Here is a 21,690-nt window from a genome sequence, read left to right as displayed (position 1 = left end):
CGCTTCTCAGGTGGTGGTGGAGCCATCACCCCACACACAAGAATGCAGCAAAGCAGGGACACAACCAGAAGAAGATAGGGAACCACTACAAAAGCAACCACAGTCACAGCCATTGTTGCAAGCGGAACCACTCACGAGGTGCAGAAAGGCAGGAATTGAGGTGCGAGCTTCTGTTCATCAGCAAGCAGGAGGATACGGCTCTGTCATATTGCACCAAACGGTTGCTTTTGAGCACAGAGGACGCCACACACAGCAAACTAACATCTGTCTATAAGGTTCATTTCCGTTTGTCCGGGCAAGGGTTAGTACATGAGGGCAACAGTGGATGACCAGTAGATCACCGCCTCAGGCAGTGTATGACTCATGCGGCCTACCAGGCGACTCTGACCATTTGGTAGGGAAGTGGCCAGGTGAGCGTGATGGGGGGTTTCTGCTCTAATCCTTGAAGCTGGGGGACTCCCGCAATTCGGTGTCGGGCTGGACGGGCAATTTTGTCGTACATTTACTCGTGAGTTGTGGTCTGTGCGACATGCACGGTGGCCACAGGTACCCCTCAGCCAGGAACAACACTCTCCTCTTCCATTCAAAAACAACCGTAGAATTTTCTTGAAAATATGCTCAATGTCTTTCCCGGGGAAAATTACTTAGGATATCTTTACCTGACCTTACCAAACTTAACCTTTCCTAATAGGGCTGCTTGGCTCAGGTGGCTCACTGTGGTATTGAAACGAATACCCATACTGAATGGAAGTGTATTGTACTGTACATACAATACTTTACACAGAGTACAGTACTGTAGTACTGTACTATCATATGCATTGGTACAGAAATTACTGCAGTACTGATACTCTTTGTCATCATAGTGTGTGAAGGAATCTCTGTGTGTGTGTGTATCCTGGTGGCCACGCGATTTTCGGCCATGGATAGAGAGGTGGACAGGTGCTGTCACTGAACATGTACTCGTGGGTTGTGGTCTGTGTTACATGCACGGTGGCCACCCGCACCCCTCAGCCAGGAACCACGCTTGCCTCGTCCTTTCAAAACTAACCATAGGATTTTCTCAAAAGTATGCTCAATATGTTGCCCAGGCAAAATTACAAGGATTAACTGTATTTTACTTTACCAAACCTAACCTATCCCAATACGGCTGCTTGGCAAAGGTGGGTGACTGTGGCACTGAAATGAATACCCACACCAAATGGAAGTGTACTGTACAGTATTGTACTGTACTTACATACAGCACTGTACACTATTGTGGTACTGTACAATCATAGGCATTGGTACAGAAATTACTGTACTGTACCGATATTGTACTCTGCATGGGAAGGTCCTCTCTCTCTCTCTCTCTCTCTCTCTCTGTGGTGTGAGTGCCTCCTGGTGGCCGCGTGATTTTCAATGTTTGGTAGAGAGGTGGATGGGCGCTGTCACTGAACATGTACTCGTGGCTTGTGGTCTCTGTTCAATGGTGGTGGCGACTGGGCAAGACTCAGCCCTGTGGCCGCGTGACTGCTGACGTTCGGTGGAGAGGCAGACGGAATTGTCAGTGAACATGTACTCGTGGCTTGTGGTCTGTGTTGCACGCACGGTGGCAGTGAGGAAAGAGCTAGCCCGGTGGCCGCACGATACTAGACACTGGGTGGGGATGAGTACGGACATTTGGACACCACTTGCAGGTTACGGTCGTATTGCTCAGGTGGTGGAGGTTCATTGGGAGTGATTGAATGAGTGTGCGACTGACCATTCATTACAGGAGCGGACAGACATTTTAGCTCTGGTTGTGGGTTATGGATTTCTTCCTGCTCACAGCTTGAGCCCAGTGCCCATGATACTGAATGTTTGGACATGTCTGCTGGCCGGCCGAAGCTCTCAGGCATTTTTACGTCCGGATAATAGCAAGTAAATTCAGATAATGAGCCATGGCCCAGTGTCCGGACACTGAATACATCCAGATACTGAGCATCCAGATAACTGTGGGAATCACTGTAAACTTACATGGTGAATGTTTTAACTTACTGTGCACGGGAATGTGTGTTTCCTTTGTTCTCTCCTTTTCATGATGATTTTTCTGTGATCAATAGATTTTTCAAACTGGAGGGGTTAGATACAGCCTTTAAAAAAAACCTTCACTAGGAGAGGTCTTGTATACATTATAGATTTTTGAAAGGTCTGTTTCCCATCACTTTTTTTCCCCACAACTTTTACTTTATTCTGGTCAATACATTTTCCTTACTGGAGGGGTTAGATACTGCCTTCATAAATCCCTTCAACAGGAGGGATCTCTTATAGTTGATTAAATTGTCTGGCAGCACCACAAGTTGCTACAGAGGACATCACTTGCGTTTTGGGGGTGGGGAATGAAAACCGTTTAAGTGGACCCCTGCAATCCAGGCCCAATATGTTCATCAAGTGGTGGTGCTGGAGTGGGAAGCCTTCATGTGGTGGCACTGATATGAATGGATGATGGAGCTGCTATCCCGTGCACCCTTACTCAGTCTAGCTGCCATCAGACTTTTTTTTACCACTGGAAGATGACAATTGGTTGCAGAAGGCGAGACGTGTGAACATGAAGGTAATTGAGTGAGGCAGACCAAAAAGAGGTATGGGATAAGGAAGTGAATAGGGAGGCTGCCAGAGATAAGCACTGTGAAGAGATGCCATTAGGTGACCGAAGCCAACACATGCAAGCATACTGAAGCCTTTATAAATGATGATGATGATAAAGGATTGCAGCAGAGCTATTGTACAAAGGGGGTAACGTAGACTGTTTCTCAAGACTAATACACCATCACCCTTTAGGGGGAGAGGGAAGGGACTGAGGGGTGTACGAGTATGTATAACCAGGCAACTCCACCGCCTGGCCATATTAGTGCCACCATGTGAAGGCATCCCCTGGGAGATTAAAAAACATAACGATTCCGATAACTGCAAAATAAATACATGGAAAAAGTAGAGAAAATGAAGACTATAAAGATTCATTTTTAAAAACACATTAACTTCCCCTTCAAAAATACTTTATTCAATAGTGTGTGAAAAATAGTATTACTGTAAAAAAGGCCCAGTCAGAAAATAATGTCACTCTTCCAATTAACCTTTTTAATGGAGGCTGATTTTTGACACGCTGTACTGATGAATATAGTTTTCATTTTTTAAGAGTTTTTTGTTACCTGATTTTTTTTCTTTTTTTTTGGGGGGGAACAGAGGGGGAGAGTTTCAGTTTTTTGTTGCCGGATGATGGGCCTTTGGGAGTAGGTAGAATTATAGAATATTACAGTTTTAATGAATATTGTTACCAGAGATATACATGAATTAAAGCAATCAAACACTAGATATACTTATAAAATTTATTGTATATTTTAAATTTTTTTGGTTTATTATGCCTGATGGGAAAGCTAAATATCGGTGTGTGCAACTTTAATAGTTTTTACGCAGCCATAACTGTAGTTGTTGTTACTTAATCCTGGTCCGACTGGCCAAGCAGACCCGTCAACCACATGTAAGCAACTAGTTCTGTGGGGTTGTCCTACAGGTATAGTACAATACATACTCCGTGCAGGGATCCAACGTCTCCTTGTGATAGACAGCACCTCACCAGGGACAGACCAGGGTTCTTCCCACAGTGAGGTGCGGGGAAATATAAACAGGTTTAGCTCCTGGGTGTATGCCGCAGCTGTTCCAACCAGGATGCATAGTGTCAACACAGGTAGACTCCCCTTCAGTGCCATTATGAGCAGGATATTCCCGAACCCATTACACAATCCCTAACTCCCAAAACCCATTACACAATCCCTTAACTCTCCCCAGATATGATCCTCCATCCTCCTTAACCCCTCCACAACCCACCTGGTAGTGAAGTGCATCATCATGATGGGTGTGTGTGTGGCTACATAACATGGCACTTCTCCTGCTGCTTCACACTGGCACGGGACACATCCTTCTCGATCATTTCATCCTCGTCTATCCTGTAGGGGAAAAAGAATAGGCAGTTTATTAAAATTAGAGACCGACTAGGACAATGTATGTGAGTGAGGTGAAGGAGGAGAGGGGGAAGGGTTACCTGAGGTGAGATGGAGGAATGGAGTGGATAGATAGATGAGATGGGTGTGAGACTGACAAGAAGAGTGTATGTGAGTGAGATGGAGGGGGGAAAGGAGGAAGGGTTACCTGGGGTGAAATGGAGGGATGGAGCGGAGAGATAGATGAGAAGGGTGTGTGAGTTTGAGGGAGGGTTGGAAGATGGCATTGGACTGGATGATGAAAGTACTGTCATTTGCTTGCACAGAACTATGACATCTGGTGATAGATAACCCGATAAACTGATAGACAGCAGTTTTGGTCTCGGGTTCATCTGAATGTGAACTCAGTGGACTGCTGGCTTACGCAGCCTTTCACGTATAGTCTACCGTCCATTTTTTTGGGGGGGGCAGGGAAGTTAATGAAGGATGTTTGTTTGGCAAGGCACTGGAGCTGCCTGGTTATATCGGTGCCACCACATGATGGCGGCATCTGACACAGCACTAACAGAGGATTTATATGCACACTTGAGGGGAAAATGAAATGAATTAAGGTAGATTTCAATGTTCTCATCCCTATTTATCCTGAAAAAGTGGTGTCGCGGGAAAGGGTAATGTATCAAGGAAGATATTCAATTTTATAGCGTCAGAATCTTCCCCATCACTACTAGGAACCATCAAATTTACCAACCAGGTCCTTATTTATGTTTTCGGTAGGAGGAGGGGTGGGCACAGGGTAGATATAAGGCATGATATATAACCAGTAAGGCTTGAGGTAATTTTCTCTCTCTCTCTCTCTCTCTCTCTGTGCCATCATATCCAGTAAGCTGATCAACCAACATTTACCCTAACCCAACCCAAGCCAGTCTAACCTAATTTTCCCTGTACACAATCTAACCTATCCTAACCACACTAACTGAAAACCAACCTTACTAACTCGAACCCTACCTTAGCTAACCCAATCCAACCTAACCTATCCTACCTTTACCTAACCTTACCCTACCTTACCCAACCCAAACCCACCTTTCCAACTCAGCCTAACCTAACCTAACCCAAACATGGAAGAAATAGCTACTGAATAACGCCCAAACAACGCCCAATAATCCCGTCACGCCCACAAACTGCCCAAACTCTGTCCAATTCACGCCCAAGAGGTGACATGCAAAGGCTTGTGAATACCTGTTGTGTGGGGAGAAGGGTGGGGTCTCGTAAAATATTATATAAAATGTGTGTGTGTGTGTGTGTGTGTGTGTGTGTGTGTGTGTGTGTGAAAGAGAGAGAGAGAGAGATGCTGCTCCCATCAAACTCTATAAGGATATTAATAAAACACAAATACAAAGAGGGATATTACACAAGGAGATACAACCTTTTTTAACTGTCTGCGTGTGGGATGTTTTCAAATATTTAAACCAGGATTAAATATTTAGTTACTGAAGGTCGTAGTAAAGGAACGTTGCTGTTCATTAACCCCTGTCTGTGTGGCTGGGCAGACCCATGAACCGCAGGCAAGTAACTGGTTCTGTAGGGCCGTGCTACAGGTACAGTTCATACACCGTGTAGGGATCCAGCGTCCCCATGTGGTAGACAGCGCCTCACCAGGGTCAGACCAGGGTCCTTCCCACGGCGAGGTGCGGGGAAATATGAGCTTTGGCTCCTGGGTGGATGCTGCAGACGCTCCACGTGTAGGATCCTTGTCAGCACCATAAAAAAAATGAATAAATAAATAAAAGAAAAAGGCATGATGACGCAGGAATCAATATAAACGATGAGCAGGGGTACAATCTTGGAATCGCCGTTGACCAACTCCTTTTTAGTGAATGCTGGGAGGAGGCGCAGGAGTGGGAGGTGAGGCAGGCAGGGCAGGGCTTAGCTGTGGGCTTAGCGAGGAATATGGATGGAAGAAAGCGAAAGTTATGTTTGATAAGACAGGATAACATGACGCCATTAAAAACACATGTGCTACACTGTGTTAAAGATGGGATATTTTTGTTTTTTTTATTTTATTCTCACTAACACAACTGCCAGACACTTTTATAAACACACTAAAGGATTTACTGGCATTCTTAGGACACGGAATTGAGATTGTTAAATTTCATAGCTCAGAAATCAAACGTAAAATAGGGATAGTAGGTAAGGAGTAGGGAAGGACTGGATGGGGAGACCAAGGATGGGATGGAAGGATGGAATAGTATATGAGAGGAGGGTGTAAGCTGGGGGAAGGGCAGCGAAATGGCAGGGGACAGGGCGACAAGAAGGCGATTTGGTTGTGGCCACCCCTTACGGGATTAAGGCGTCTGGCTATAGACAGACAGGTAGACAGGTATATAGACAGACGGACAGACAGACAGACAGGCAGAATTCCTTTTTAACGTAAACTAAAATAACTAACGACTACAAACCAACAAAATCAGGATCTACTATAAAGGGAAGTCGTCAAACTCTTCCTTATGGCCATAGCTTTCGAAATAGCTTCAAAAATAATTATCTAAACCCGCGACTTGTCTTCCTCATTTGAATTTCAAGTTAAAAAAAAAAGAGTGATATATTTTACTATAGCATTTGACTCTCTCTTGTTTTTGCCCAGCTTCTTTTATTTCCTCCCAATACATACCCCAATCTACCCTCTCTCTACCTCGTTCCCGGTCTCCCTCTCCTTCTGCTGCTACCCCCTCCTCTCTCTCTCTCTCTCTCCCCCTCTCTCTCTCACCAACATTTTCCGCAACATGAATATTTGATGGGGTTTTCAAAGTGGCTTCTGATGACCTCCCTCCCTTCCCTCCGCCCTTCCCCCTCTCTGTCTCATCTTTCCTTCCTCTCTCTCTCTCTCTCTCTCTCTCTCTCTCTTCCCTTGTCTCATCTTTCCTCTATTATCTTTCCTCCCTCCCTTCTTTCTCTCTCTTGCGTAACGAAGGGGAAAGGGAAGAGTAAGGGGAAGGGGAAGGGGAAGGAGTAGGGGAAGGAGTAGGGGAAGGAGTAGGGGAAGGAGTAGGGGAAGGGGAAGGAGCAGGGGAAGGGGAAGGAGCAGGGGAAGGGGAAGGGGCAGGGAAGGGGAAGGGGAAGGGGAAGGGGAAGGGGAAGGGGAAGGGGCAGGGAAGGGGAAGGGGAAGGCAGGGAAGGAGAGGGAAAAGGTGTGGGAAGGGAAGGGAGAAGATAAGAGAGCAGGGGAAGGGATGGGATGGGGCAGAAGAAGAGACGGGAAGGCAGGGAAGGAGAGGGAAAAGGTGTGGGAAGGGAAGGGAGAAGATAAGAGACGGAAGGGATGGGATGGGGCAGGAAAGAGAAGAGAGGAGAGGAGAGGAGAGGAGAGAAAAGGGGAGGTATGGGATCGTAAAGAAGTGAAGGGGATGGGAGGAAAGGAAGAGAAGATGAGAGGAAGAGGGAGAAGGAAGAGACGAGGAAAGGTGGGAAGTGAGAAGAGAGGGGGTGAGGGAAAGAAGAGGATGGAAGAGAGGGAGGGAAGGGAGGGAGAGAAGGAAGAAAAGGGAGAGAAGGGAGGGACTCTCACCAACATTTTCCGCAACATGAATATTTGATGGGGTTTTCATGGTGACTTCTGATGACCTCTCTCTCTCTCTCTCTCTCTCTCTCTCTCTCTCTCTCTCTCTCTCTCTCTCCCCCTCTCACTCTCTCTCTCTCTCCTTTTGTCGTGTCCCTTCTCTCCCTCCTTCCCTTTTCATTTTCCTTCCTCCCTCCCTCTTTCTTCTCTCCTTTTTATCTTTCCTTTTTTCATCCCTCTCCCTTCCCTTTCCTTTCCCGTTTCCCCCCTCCTTCCTTCCTTCCTTCTCTCTCTCTCTTCGCCTGTCTCCTCCCTCCTTTATTTCCTCATCTTCCTTCTCTCTCTAACTTTCATTCCCTCCTCCCTTCAGCTTCTATCTTCTTCCCTCCATCTCTCCCCTCCCTCCTTTATGCCCTCATCTTCCTTCTCTCTCTAACTTTTCTTTCCTTTTCCTCCTCCCTTCAGCTTCTGTCTTCTTCCCTCCATCTCTCCCTCCAAATTAAAACTCAGAACAGGTCCGCCTATCCCACACACAAGTGACAAATATGGCCCGCCTTTTCAGAGTAGCTTATACCTCGACATGGCCCCAAGGAGCAGTTTTAAATTCTCCTAGCCCCCTCCCCCCTGCCTACCTAGACCCGGGGCTACTAGCAGGGAGGGAGGGGGCTATTGGCTATCTTCTGAGGCTAGTTTGGTTGTGGTTTGTTCCCTGGTAAGATGAGAAAATTACAAAATCAAGAAACATGTCGATAACGAAAATGGAAAAAAAAATGAGGTCAGAATGTAAGGAAATAGTTTTAAATTCAACTTCTTAGCCCCCTCCCCCTTTCCTACCCAGACCCGGGGCTACTAGCAATGGAGGAGGGGTCTATCAGGCATCTGCTGGGGCTATCTGGTTGGTGCTACGGGGCTGGAGTGATGAGCAAATAGTAAAATTATAGGGAAAATCAATCTACAAACGAAACACTGCAGTCATCGCTAAGAAGTTCCTAATTAACCTTCCAAGACCCCAACTTAATAGCAGAATGGGGCTAGTTTAGGGGCTACTAGCAGGTGTGGAGGGCTATTAAGGGGCTAGTGGTGGTAGTAGGTGTCTCGTGAGCTAGTCTGTCAGGGTTACTAAGCTAGTATGGCAAGAAAAGGAAACATTTTAAATTCTACCCACAGACCCTCCTCAACAGCAGACCGAGGCTAGTTTGGGGCTACTAGCAGGTGTGTGTGGCTAGTACTGGGCTATTACTGAGCTAGTTGAGGGTGTCTTAGAAGGGCTACTTGGGCTTGGCTACCAGGGAATTCAATTTGTCAAACTCCCCTAACTTACTAGCAGAACGGGGCTACTTTTACGGTGTGTGGCTATTGCAGGTGTGTGTGTGTGTGTGTGTGTGTGTGTGGCTATTACAGGACTAGCAGTGATAGTAGGTGTCTTGTGGGCTAGTTTGTCGGGGCCTCTTGGCTGCGAGGCACACAATAATAGCAATAATAACATCAAAGAGAGGATTGCAGTCAGGCTCGGACTATTATTTGTTGCTCTGTCTTATGCTTCCCTGGGGGGCTACCCTCAACCCAGACCCCTCCCCAGCCCCTCCTAGCCCCTCCCTAGCCCCTCTCCCAGCCTAGCCCCGTCCCCCGACCCCCCAGGAACAGTACACAAGCCCATTAACGCAGAGACCAATAGGAAAGTTGGCAACAGGAAGACGAGCCAATGGGGAGCAGGCTAGACCACGCCCCCACCTGACCGCAGCCAATGAGCACACAATGGCGGATCCGGCAGAGAGGGAGGGGACTATAGGAAGGGAGGGAGGACGGGGAGAGGGAGGGAGGGAACGGAGGAGGGGGAGGGAGGGAAGAAGATACGAACATGAGGGGAGGAGGTGCAGAATGAGGAAGGAGAAAATGAGGAAAGGAAGGAGAGGCAGAAGAAGAGAGAGGGAGGTAGGGAGAGGCATAGAAGGAGGAGAGGGAGAGAGGGAGGGAAGATATATGCGTGAAGGGAGACGACCCAGAAGAATGAGGGAGAATAAAATGATGAAATGGAGAAGGAAGGGAGGAAGAGATGGAGAGAGGAAGAAGGTGCGTATGTGTGGGAAGGGAGAAGGATCTAAGAACGAAGGAAGGGGTGAAGGAGGGAGAAAGTGAGGAACAGAAGGAGAGAAAGAGAAGGAAGGGAGGATGAAATGAGGGAGAGATGATAGATGGAGTAGCTGGAACAAGAAAGGAAGAAAATAGAAAAGAAGGGAGGGAGCATGGAAGATGAAGGAAGGGAGGAAGGGAAGATGTGAAGGAAGATGAAGGAAGGGAGGAAGGGAAGATGTGAAGGAAGATGAAGGAAGGGAGGGAGGGAAGATGTGAAGGAAGGTGAAATAGGAGGAAACGAGGGAAGACAATTCGTTGAAGGTTGAAAGGGAAGGAAGAAAATACAATACGAAGAAGGAAGAGAGAAGGAAAAAAATAATGAGAGAAGAAGAGCTCATGGAGGGAAGGAAGGAAGGAGGGAGGAGAAGGAGAAAGATAGAGCAGAGAGAGACGGAGGGAGGGAGGGAGGAAGCCATGAAGGAGGGAGGGAGGGAGGGAAGAAAATGACATGAAATGGAGGGAAGAGAAGGAGAAACGAAGTATAAATGAAGGAATGATACAGGATTGAGAGAGAGAGAGAGAGAGAGAGAGAGAGAGGGGGGGGGAACTCGTAACCATAGCTACAAAGGAAGGCTCCCCCAAACCCCCCTCTCCCTCCGACCCACCAGCCAACACAAAACTTGATATATTGTGAAAAAAAAGAGAGAAAAAAAAGGAAGAACCCAAGACTTAAACTGTTGGGGCGGAATGTCACGTCTGAGAAAGTCTTTAGGAACGGTAGGTTGTAAAATGAGACTTAGGAGGCAGGCAGGGTGAGGCAGAGGTGAGGCAGGGGTATGGCAGGTTGGGTAAAGCAGATAAATGAGGCAGGTGTATTGCTAGGAAATTTGTATAGAAGGTAGCTTGGGTGAGGCAGGAGTTAGGCAGGCTTGGAGAGGCAAGAGTGAGGCAGGAAGGTAAGTCAGGTGTACCGGAAAGGCAGAGGTGTAGAATTTTGTATAGAAGGTAGCTTGGGTGAGGCAGGGTGGGTGAGGCAGGGGTGAGGCAGGTGCAATGCTAGGATATTTGTACAGAAGGCAGCTTGGGTGAGGCAGGATGAGGCTGGGAGGGTTAGGCAGGGGTGAAGGTAGAAAATTTGTATAGAAGGTAGCTTGGGTGAGGAACGGTGAGGCAGGGGTGAGGCAGGGGTGAGGCAGGGTGTTTGTAAGGCAGAAAGGCATAAATATGAGTGTGGAAGGAATATCTATAAGAGGAACTTGGGTAAGGCAGGTTGGTTGGGTGAGGCAGGAGGAGGCAGGCTATATCAAAGGCACAGGCACATAGGAGAGAGAAAATACAGGCAGAGGTGAGGCAGGATGGTAAGGCAGATGGATGAGGCAGGCTGTATCTAAGGCACACAAGAGAAAATATATGAGGTTAGGCACGACAGGCAAGAGGTTGTGTAGGTGAGGCAGGGTAAGGCAGTGAAGCAGGTTGATTCTGAGGTAAGCAGGGGTTAGGCAGGGGTGAGGCAGGTATATGTAAGAGGTTGAGGGGGTGAGGCAGGTTAGGCAGGGGTAGGAGGGTGAGGCAGGGGTAGGAGGGTGAGGCAGGGTGAGGCAGAGTGGTAAGGTAGGGATAAAGGAAATAAGTGTGACATTAGGAACGAAAACTACTCCAGACCTATCTATCTATCTATCTACCTGCCTATGTATCTATCTACCTACCTATTTATCTACCTACTAACTTACTTGGATAACTACCTACCTACCTACACACCTGTCTCGACCTACCTACTTACCTACCCCAAACCATCTACCTACCTACCTACCTGTGTACTTATCTACTTACCAACCCACCTACCAACCATCAATATTCCTACCCACCTACCTACCTACCTACTGTACCTACCTACCTACCTACTTACACACCCACCTTGTCTCTTTTGGAAACTGGTTCTGGCATGGTGACTGCTACTTACACACACACACACACACACACACACACACACACACACACACACACACACACACACACACACACACACACAAAGTAACATATCTTTCCCCCCCCCTCTCTCTCTCTCTCTCTCTCTCCTTACATTCCCTCCATCTGACCCCTCCTCTTCCTTTGTGGGTCTTCCTCCCCCTCCTCCTCCTCCTCTCCATCTTCTTCTTCCTCCTCCTCCTCCTCATCATCATCATCATCATCATCATCATCATACTGCCTTATTCCTCTCTTCTTTTCTTCCCTGAGAGAGAGAGAGAGAGAGAGAGAGAGAGAGAGAAACTACAAACTCACTCCCCTCCCTCCCTCCTATCAAATATCTTTTAAGTCTCCTCCCTGACTTTGGGGTAGGAAGGAAGGAGGGAAGGAAGGAAGGAGGGAAGGAAGGAAGGAAGGAGGGAAGGAAGGAGGGAGGGAAGGAAGGAAGGAAGGAGGGAAGGAAGGAGGGAAGGAAGGAGGGAAGGAAGGAGGGAAGGAAGGAAGAGAAGGAGGAATGAAGAAATGAAGGAAGGAAACAATGAAAAAACTAGAGAATGGGAGGGAGTGAAAGAAATGAGGGAGAGAAGGAAGGATGAAAGGAAAGGAGAAGGAGAGGAAGGAGTGAAGGAGGGAAGGAATGGAAGGAAGAAAATAAAAAGTGACAGGGTGGGAGACAAGATGGAAGGGAGGGAGGGAGGGAGGGAGGGAGGAAGGAAGGGAGAAAGGAAGGGAGAGAGGGAGGGAGGGACAATGAAAAAAGGAAAGGAGAAACAGGGTGGGAAAGTAAAAGAAAAAAAAAGGAAGAATGAAGGATGGAAGGAAAGGGAAGGAGGGGAAAGGAAGGAGGGCAGGTGGGAAGGAGGGCAGGAGGGAAGGAAGGCAGGAGGGAGGGAAGGAAGGCAGGAGGGAGAGAAGGAGCGAGGGATGGAGGGAGTGTTTAAAGATGGTTATCATACGTGTTGGTTCTGTCTCTCACGTCAGTAGGCATTTGTCCTACTGTCCATCCACCGTAAGTAGGAACATCTGTCTCACCACCACCCCTACTTACCATATGCCTCGACTTACGGATCTACTTACACTGATTATCCTGTTTTAACTTACACTCTTTCATCCTCCTGTCTGCCTGTCTACCGTAAATACTTCTTTACCCTACTGTCTACTTACCCTAAGTACCATTTACCTACTCTTCCCAGGCTTCTACTTACACATGTCCGTACCTCTATGTATGTATGTATGTATGTATGTATGTATGTATATATATGTGTACCTTCCCCACGACCCAATCCCCATTAAGCTTAAGGTGTTAGTCCAGTTCACGTTGTGAATAAGGACTACTTACAGCCTACCTACCCATCTATCTACTTACCCTACCCCCTACCTACCTACCTACCAACTAACCAAGCAATTTATCTACTTACTTTCTAGCCTGCCTACCTACCTACGCACCTACCTACGAACAGGAAGCCATACACTGCTACAAGACAAGAGGTGAGGGTGTATTGTTTGTTGTTGTGGCAGTGGTGGCTGTTGTGGTAGTGGTGGTAGTTGTGGTAGTTTAGTAATGTGAGGAGAAGGTAAGGGAAGGGTAGGGAAGGGTAGGGTAGGGTAGGGTAGGGTAGGGCAGGGCAGGGTAGGGCAGGGCAGGGCAGGGCAGGGCAGGGCAGGGCAGGGCAGGGTAGGGTAGGGTAGGGTAGGGTAGGGCAGGGCAAGGCAAGGTAGGGAAGGGAAAGGGACGATAGTGTAGGGTAGGGTAGAGTAGGGTAGGGTAGGGTAGGGTAGGGTAGGGTAGGGTAGGGTTGGGTAGGGTAGGGAAGGGAAGGGAAGGGAAGGGGACGATAGCGTAGGGTAGGGTAGGGTAGGGTAGGGTAGGGAAGGGAAGATAGCGAAGGTAGGGTAAAGGTAGGACAGGTCAGCTTGGGTCAGGAGTAGTGATGTTTGCAACTCTCACAGATGTGCTAGTGGTAGGGATGGTCACTGTGGCAGTTGTGGTAGGAGTGGCAGTTGTGGTAGGAGTGGTAGTTCAGAAATGTGAGTGGCAGCACGTGTGAGAAAATGGCTAAGATCTGGGTTCATATTATATCTATTTTTTTTTTATTTTTCTTGTCAACTGTTTTAATCTTCCCTTCTCTCTGGATTTCATTTTTTTAGTCTTAATATTTTTTTTTTTACTCTTTTCTTAGTTTTTCGTCTCTTTTCGCTCACTTTTTTCTTTCTTTTCGTATCTCATTTTCCTTGACCTCATCTACCTGTCTATTTTCCTTCCTCTCATTCACGTTTTTCTATTTCTTCCTTCCTCTGTTCCTTCTCTCTCTCTCTCTCTCTCTCTACTTCTTTACACTTCTAATTTCTTCCTTCTTCCTTCCCTCCTCCTTTTCCTTTACCTTCCCCTTTCATCCCTCCTTCTCTTCTTCCTCCTTTTCCTCCTTTTCCTTCTATAACACTTCTACTTCCTCCTCTCTCTTCTTCCTACATTTCTCCTTCCTTCCTTCCTTCCTTCTGCTCTACCGTATCCTCACTTCCCCCTATCCACACTTCTAAATCAAATAAATGGAATGAAAGAGCATGGAAAAGGAATGAATGAAGGAATGAATGAAGGAAGGGAAGACTGGATGGATGAGGAGGGAGGGAGGGAGATAGGGAGGGAGGGAGGGAGATAGGGAGGAAGGGAAGGAAATAGGGAGGGAGGGAGATAGGGAGGAAGGGAAGGAAATAGGGAGGGAGGGAGACAGGGAGGAAGGGAAGGAAATAGGGAGGGAGGGGGTAAGATGATGGAGAGTATGGAGCACTTTTAATAATTATATCAGAGAGAGAGAGAAAAAAAAAAATAACTCTCTCTCCCTCTCTTTCTCACACACACACACACACATACATTATATATATATATATACATATATATATATATATATATATATATATATATATATATATATATATATATATATATATATATGCATACAATCTCTCAGTATAACATTAACATACACACATTCATAAACTTAAATACATATACATATATACAAAGATAGATACATTCTCTCTCTCTCTCTCTCTCTCTCCCCTTCCCTAATCATAATAATAATAAAAAGAAAATCGGCAAACGGCTTAACTTATCCCAGAAATGGAAGAGGGTGAGGGTGAGGGTGAGGGTGAGGGAGGGTAAGGGTGATGGTGAGGGTGAGGGTGAGGGTGAGGGTGAGGGTGAGGGTGAGGGTGAGGGTGGGTAAGGGTGATGGTGAGGGTGAGGGTGAGGGTGAGGGTGTGGGTGTGAGTGAGGGTGTGGGTGTGAGTGAGGGTGAGGGTGTGAGTGAGGGTGTGAGTGAGGGTGTGAGTGAGGGTGAGGGTGAGGGTAAGGGAGGGTGAGGGTGAGGGTAAGGGAGGGTGAGGGTAAGGGTAGGGGTGAGGGTGAGGGTAGGGGTGAGGGTGAGGGTAGGGGTGAGGGTGAGGGTAGGGGTGTGGGTGAGGGTAGGGGTGTGGGTGAGGGTAGGGGTGTGGGTGAGGGTAGGGGTGAGGGTGAGGGTAGGGGTGAGGGTGAGGGTAGGGGTGTGGGTGAGGGTAGGGGTGTGGGTGAGGGTAGGGGTGTGGGTGAGGGTAGGGGTGTGGGTGTGGGTGTGGGTGAGGGTAGGGGTGTGGGTGTGGGTGAGGGTAGGGGTGTGGGTGTGGGTGAGGGTAGGGGTGTGGGTGTGGGTGAGGGTAGGGGTGTGGGTGAGGGTAGGGGTGTGGGTGTGGGTGTGGGTGAGGGTAGCGGTGTGGGTGAGGGTAGCGGTGTGGGTGAGGGTAGGGGTGAGGGTGTGGGTGAGGGTAGGGGTGAGGGTGAGGGTGAGGGTAGGGGTGAGGGTAGGTGTGAGGGTAGGGGTGTGGGTGAGGGTAGGGGTGAGGGTAGGGGTGAGGGTAGGGGTGAGGGTGAGGGTAGGGGTGTGGGTGAGGGTAGGGGTGTGGGTGAGAGTAGGGGTGTGGGTGTGGGGGAGGGTACAGGTGTAGGTGAGGGTAGGTAGGGGTGTGGGTGAGGGTAGGTAGGGGTGTGGGTGAGGGTAGGTAGGGGTGTGGGTGAGGGTAGATAGGGGTGTGGATGAGGGTAGGGGTAGGGGTGTGGATGAGGGTAGGGGTAGGGGTGTGGATGAGGGTAGGGGTAGGGGTGTGGATGAGGGTAGGGGTAGGGGTGTGGATGAGAATAGGTAGGGGTGTGGATGAGAATAGGTAGGGGTATGGATGAGAATAGGTAGGGGTGTGGATGAGAATAGGTAGGGGTGTGGGTGAGGGTAGGGGTGTGGGTGAGGGTAGGGGTGTGGGTGAGGATGAGGGTGTGGGTGAGGGTGTGGGTGAGGATGAGGGTGTGGGTGAGGATGAGGGTGTGGATGAGGGTACAGGTGTGGGTAAGGGTAGGGGTCTGGGTGAGGGTAGGGGTCTGGGTGAGGGTAGGGGTCTGGGTGAGGGTAGGGGTCTGGGTGAGAGTGTGGGTGAGGGTACAGATGTCGGTGAGGGTAGGGGTGTGGGTGAGGGTACAGATGTCGGTGAGGGTAGGGGTGTGGGTGAGGGTGTGGGTGAGGGTAGGGGTGTGGGTGAGGGTGTGGGTGAGGGTACGGGTGTGGGTGAGGGTACGGGTGTGGGTGAGGGTAGGGGTGTGGGTGAGGGTAGGGGTGTGGGTGAGGGTAGGGGTGTGGGTGAGGGTAGGGGTGTGGGTGAGGGTGTGGGTGTGGGTGAGGGTGTGGGTGAGGGTACAGATGTCGGTGAGGGTAGGGGTGAGGGTAGGGGTGAGGGTGTGGGTGAGGGTGTGGGTAAGGGTACGGGTGTGGGTAAGGGTACGGGTGTGGGTGAGGGTAAGGGTGTGGGTGAAGGTGTGGGTGAGGGTACAGGTGTGGGTGAGGGTACAGGTGTGGGTGAGGATGAGGGTGTGGGTGAGGATGAGGGTGTGGGTGAGGGTACAGGTGTGGGTGAGGGTACGGGTGTGGGTGAGGGTACAGGTGTGGGTGAGGGTGTGGGTGAGGGTACAGGTGTGGGTGAGGGTACAGGTGTGGGTGAGGGTACAGGTGTGGGTGAGGATGAGGATGAGGGTGTGGGTGAGGGTACGGGTGTGGGTAAGGGTACAGGTATGGGTGAGGGTACAGGTGTGGATGAAGATGAGGGTGTGGATGAAGATGAGGGTGTGGGTGAGGGTACGGGTGTGGGTAAGGGTAGGGGTGTGGGTGAGGGTAGGGGTGTGGGTGAGGATAGAGGTGTGGGTGAGGATAGGGGTGTGAGTGAGGGTAGGGGTGTGAGTGAGGGTAGGGGTGTGAGTGAGGGTAGGGGTGTGGGTGAGGGTAGGGGTGTGGGTGAGGGTAGGGGTGTGGGTGAGGGTAGGGGTGTGGGTGAGGGTAGGGGTGTGGGTGAGGGTAGGGGTGTGGGTGAGGGTAGGGGTGTGGGTAATGGTAGGGGTGTGGGTGAGGATGGGGGTGTGGGTGAGGATGGGGGTGGGGGTGTGGGTGAGGGTAGGGGTGTGGGTGAGGGTAGGGGTGTGGGTGAGGGTAGGGGTGTGGGTGAGGGTAGGTGTGTGGGTGAGGGTAGGTGTGTGGGTGAGGGTAGGGGTGTGGGTGAGGGTAGGGGTGTGGGTGAGGGTAGGGGTGTGGGTGAGGGTAGGGGTGTGGGTGAGGGTAGGGGTGTGAGTGAGGGTAGAGGTGTGGGTGAGGGTACAGGTGTGTGGGTGAGGGTACAGGTGTGTGGGTGAGGGCACAGGTGTGGGTGAGGGCACAGGTGTGGGTGAGGGTGCAGGTGTGGGTGAGGGTACAGGTGTGGGTGAGGGTAGGGGTGTGGGTGAGGGTAGGGGTGTGGGTGAGGGTAGGGGTGTGGGTGAGGGTACGGGTGTGGGTGAGGGTACGGGTGTGGGTGAGGGTACGGGTGTGGGTGAGGGTACGGGTGTGGGTGAGGGTACGGGTGTGGGTGAGGGTAGGGGTGTGGGTGAGGATGGGGGTGTGGGTGTGGGTGAGGGTACGGGTGTGGGTGAGGGTACGGGTGTGGGTGAGGGTGGGGGTGTGGGTGAGGGTGGGGGTGTGGGTGAGGATGGGGGTGTGGGTGAGGGTAGGGGTGTGGGTGAGGGTAGGGGTGTGGGTGAGGGTACGGGTGAGGGTACGGGTGTGGGTGAGGGTGAGGGTGTAGGTGAAGGTGGGGGAATGGTAAGGGTGTGTGTAAGGGTGAGGGTAAGGGTATAGGTAAGGGTAAGGGTAAGGGTAAGGGTAAGGGTGTGTGTAAGGGTAAGGGTAAGGGTAAGGGTGAGGGTAAGGGTGAGGGTAAGGGTGAGGGTAAGGGTAAGGGTAAGGGTAAGGGTAAGGGTGTGTGTAAGGGTGAGGGTAAGGGTAAGGGTGAGGGTAAGGGTAAGGGTGAGGGTAAGGGTAAGGGTAAGGGTAAGGGTGTGTGTAAGGGTAAGGGTAAGGGTGAGGGTAAGGGTAAGGGTAAGGGTGAGGGTAAGGGTAAGGGTAAGGGTGAGGGTAAGGGTGTACCGTAAGCGACAAATTGAGACAGGATTACGAACAATGAAAACTCAAAAAGCTTTATTTTATTAAGACAATCAAAATAATGAACAGGATCACAAGAGGAAGAGAGAAAAAAAAGAGAGGTGAAGAGAGAGAGGTGAGGGGAGAGAGAGAAAAAGTGAGAGAGAGGGGAGGTAAGTACACACGGGAGAGAGAGAAGGAGAGAGAGAAAGAGAGAGAGAGAGAGAGAGAGAGAGAGAGAGAGAGAGAGAGAGAGAGAGAGAGAGAGAGAGAGAGAGAGAGAGAGACATTAATCTTTACCTCTGCTACTCTCCATTTACTCAAACTTGGCCTAAATCATCCGTCTCTACCCTAAACATATATGGTGCTAATCACGAAGAAGTGCCACGGGAAGGTATGTTGAGCTGGAGAGTGTGTGTAGGAAGACGTGTGCTGATGGGGTGTTCAAAGGCTATAAATGATATTTCCTTTATTTTATTTTGTCTTGATGCATAACAAAATAGCAGTAGTAGTAGTAGCAGTCGTGTGTCGTCATCATCATCATCATCATCCAATCCTACGCTGCCCCACGAACAGCGTAGGAGCCCGGGGCTAGGCAAGTTGGTCCTGACATTTAAGATAAAAGTGACCAGCCTCACTCATCCTTCAGTGGCACTACGTGAGCAATAAACCCCAACCACCCCTTGGATATAAACCTTCACCGGCTCAATCCGATTGGAGCGCCGTAATTACTAAACTGCCAGGCGCCAAAATTTGGTTATATGGTTACCACCCAGCGTAGTAAATGGTTTCCCGGTGTATAGGACACCATTTGGCTTGTCACTCAGTGTAGAGCCACCCACAGGCAGAAGGAAGAGGAAAGAATGAAAGAAAGACAAGAGGGAGTGTAAAGTCACCCGTAGGCAGAAGGACAAGGAAAGAATGAAGGAAAGAAAGACTGAAGAGGATGGAAGGAAAGAAAGACAGAAGAGGATGGAAGGAAAGAAGGATGAAGAGGAAAGGGCAGACACCCGAGAGCAGCACTACACCGAGTGAGTGGATGGTAAGCGCCCCCACCTACTACTAAATATAATAATAATCAAGTACTCACGCCCTCTCCTGGTTGTCCAAATGTATGACCAACTCGTCTCTCTTGTTCACGATCGTCACTAACTCTTCCAGCAGCAGTTTTTCTCTCTTCTTCTGCGCCTCCGTCTTCTGCCAATCTGAAGGAGGAAAATGGAAGGAGGATTTAATAAGGAAATGGAAGGAGGAATTAATAAGGAAAATGGAAGGAGGAATTAATAAGGAAAATGGAAGGAGGAATTAGTTTTTGAGATTTTCCCTATTCTATTATTATTATTATTTTTTCTGTCTTAGCCTCACCCCCTCTTTTTCTTTCCCCTTTTCTTCATGTGCTTTCTTCTTCTTACTCTCTTACCTCTTTCTCTTCTCCCCACTTTCCTTTCTATCTCCCCCCACCCCTCTCTCTCTCTCTTTCTATTTCTCTATTTCCTTCTCCCCACAATCCTACCTCCTTTCCCCATCCTCTCCTTTCCACCCTCCACCTCTTCATCCAATCACCTTATTTCTCGTCAGCCCTGTCTCCAGTTCTCCCCCTCCTCTCTCTCTCTCTCTCCCCTCCCCTTCTCTCCACGCCCTCCCCTCCTCTCTCCCCTCTATCCCCTCCCCTCCTCTCCACGCCCTCCCCTCCTCGCTCCTCTCTCCCCCGCTCCACTAATCCCACTGCTCATTACGAAGTGTAGTGGAGCGAGAGCAGCAGAACACAGAGAAATCATTTGCACACTGAACCTATCTTGAACCTTCCATTCACTACCCTTAATTGATTTGCTCTAAGCCACCTATTTCTATCTCTATCTCTCGGTCCCTATTACTATCTCTATCTCTCACTGTCTCTCGGTCTCTATCTCTCCGTATCATTGTGTTTCTCTTGGTGTTTTGTCACGCCTCTGACTCTCTTCCTCTCTGCCTGTCTCCTTCTGTGTCTCTTGGATTGGGTGTCTGTCTGCCTGCCCCCCCCCCTCTCTCTCTCTCTCTCTCTCTCTCAAGCCTACTACTTTCTCATTTCCTCTTCATTTCTTATTCAGAGATCTCAACTGTCGTCATTCTCTCTCTCTCTCTCTCTCTCTCTCTCTCTCTCTCTCTCTCTCTCTCTCATTCAAAAGTCATTTGGATAAGTATCAAGTTTCTAATCCTCAGCTAAGCAATTTTACGACAGAATAATACAAATAAAAATCTATCCACACACACACACACACACACACACACACACACACACACACACACACACACACACACACACACACACACACACACACACACACACACACAAATTAGGGTGATCCAAGGTAACACGATAAGAATGGAAGTTAGTTGAATTTTAGGTGTGGGTTGGGTTGGGGTTAGGGTGGGGATGTGGATGTGGATGTGGGTGGGGGTGGGGATGTGGATGTGGATGTGGGTGGGGGTGGGGATGTGGGTGGGGGTGGGGATGTGGATGTGGGTGGGGATGGGGGTAGGGTGGGGTGGGGATGGGTTTTTCTCCCCACATCATCTGTTTACCTGTGTGTGTGAAATTTAAGCGTGACCGGTGCTTGTTAAAAGGTCACCCCACACTTAAAACATTTTATTTTATCGTTTCAGAAGTGGTTAAGACACGGCACCTGGGAATTGACTCCTGGCAAAATCAAACTCCAGCCATCGAAAATAGACCTGCCTGGGGATTCCTGTGCTTCCATTTCTCTCTCTCTCTCTCTCTCTCTCTCTCTCTCTCTCTCGATGTCTTGAAAGGAGGTGGGAATGCAGAATCTCAGTACCTCCTGCTAAGATCCCCATACCTTGCTACTTCCTACCTACCAAATCAATCAGCCCACTTCCTCACCTACCAACTTACCTACCTACCTACCCAGCGGATGGACGATTGTGGTTTCAAGGAATTTCGGGGCCTGCCTGCCTACCTACCTACCTGCCTACCTACCTACCTACCAACCTACCTACACAGTGGATGGACGATTTTTCAAGGAACTTCGGGGTCTACCAACCAACCAACCAACCAACCTACCTACCTACCCAAAGGATGGATGACTGCGGTTTTAATGAACTCCGGGATCGTGCCTCTCAGATGAATGTATAAAATGACACAAATACATCAATACATCAATACATTAACATCAATACATCAATACACTAACAGGGGAGGCAGCACAGAACTGGCTCCATCTGGTACAGGTGGTGAAGCTTAGAGAGAAGCTCCCTATGCCATCTGAGGCAGCTCTAACGCTATAATGTCTTTGAATTATAAGTAGAACCTCTGATTTGTAAGTGAGGAATTGTGTGTGGTTGTTAAGTAGAGAGGAATAAAAACACTTGTGGAGAAAAGAAATATGATTGTTTATATGGATTACCTTTATATTGACTGTGTGTGTGTGTGTGTGTGTGTGTGTGTGTGTGTGTGTGTGTGTGTGAGAGAGAGAGAGAGAGAGAGAGAGAGAGACACACACACACACACACACACACACACACACACACACAAATACAGAGACAGACAGACAGACAGACACACACACACACACACACACACACACACACACACACACACACAGGCAATGGGTCGGAAGCAATGTTAGGGATATTTGCAAACAATTAGGAGTGACATTACCCTCAGGGGAGAGAAGGGGAGGGGAGG

At 49.2% G+C, this 21,690-nt stretch overlaps 1 protein-coding gene across 1 annotated transcript in view; it reads right to left on the bottom strand.

The window, feature by feature from the left end:
• The window catches only part of Ehbp1 (Eps15 homology domain containing protein-binding protein 1), a 120,736-nt gene that overhangs the window by 4,374 nt on the left and 94,672 nt on the right, over nt 1-21,690 (bottom strand). Inside the window, exons 25-26 of the mRNA XM_080279124.1 lie at nt 19,096-19,210; nt 3,841-3,959 (exon numbers count right to left, since the gene is read on the bottom strand). Coding sequence (XP_080135250.1) covers nt 3,881-3,959; nt 19,096-19,210 — 194 coding nt within the window. The 3' untranslated portion in view covers nt 3,841-3,880. The remainder of the gene's footprint in view (nt 1-3,840; nt 3,960-19,095; nt 19,211-21,690) is intronic.

Source organism: Coenobita brevimanus, chromosome 77 (genome assembly GCF_032717465.1).
Source record: "Coenobita brevimanus isolate Jiangsu-jjx chromosome 77, ASM3271746v2, whole genome shotgun sequence".
NCBI classification, from domain to species: domain Eukaryota; kingdom Metazoa; phylum Arthropoda; class Malacostraca; order Decapoda; family Coenobitidae; genus Coenobita; species Coenobita brevimanus.
This window is presented reverse-complemented; position numbering and strand designations above follow the sequence as displayed.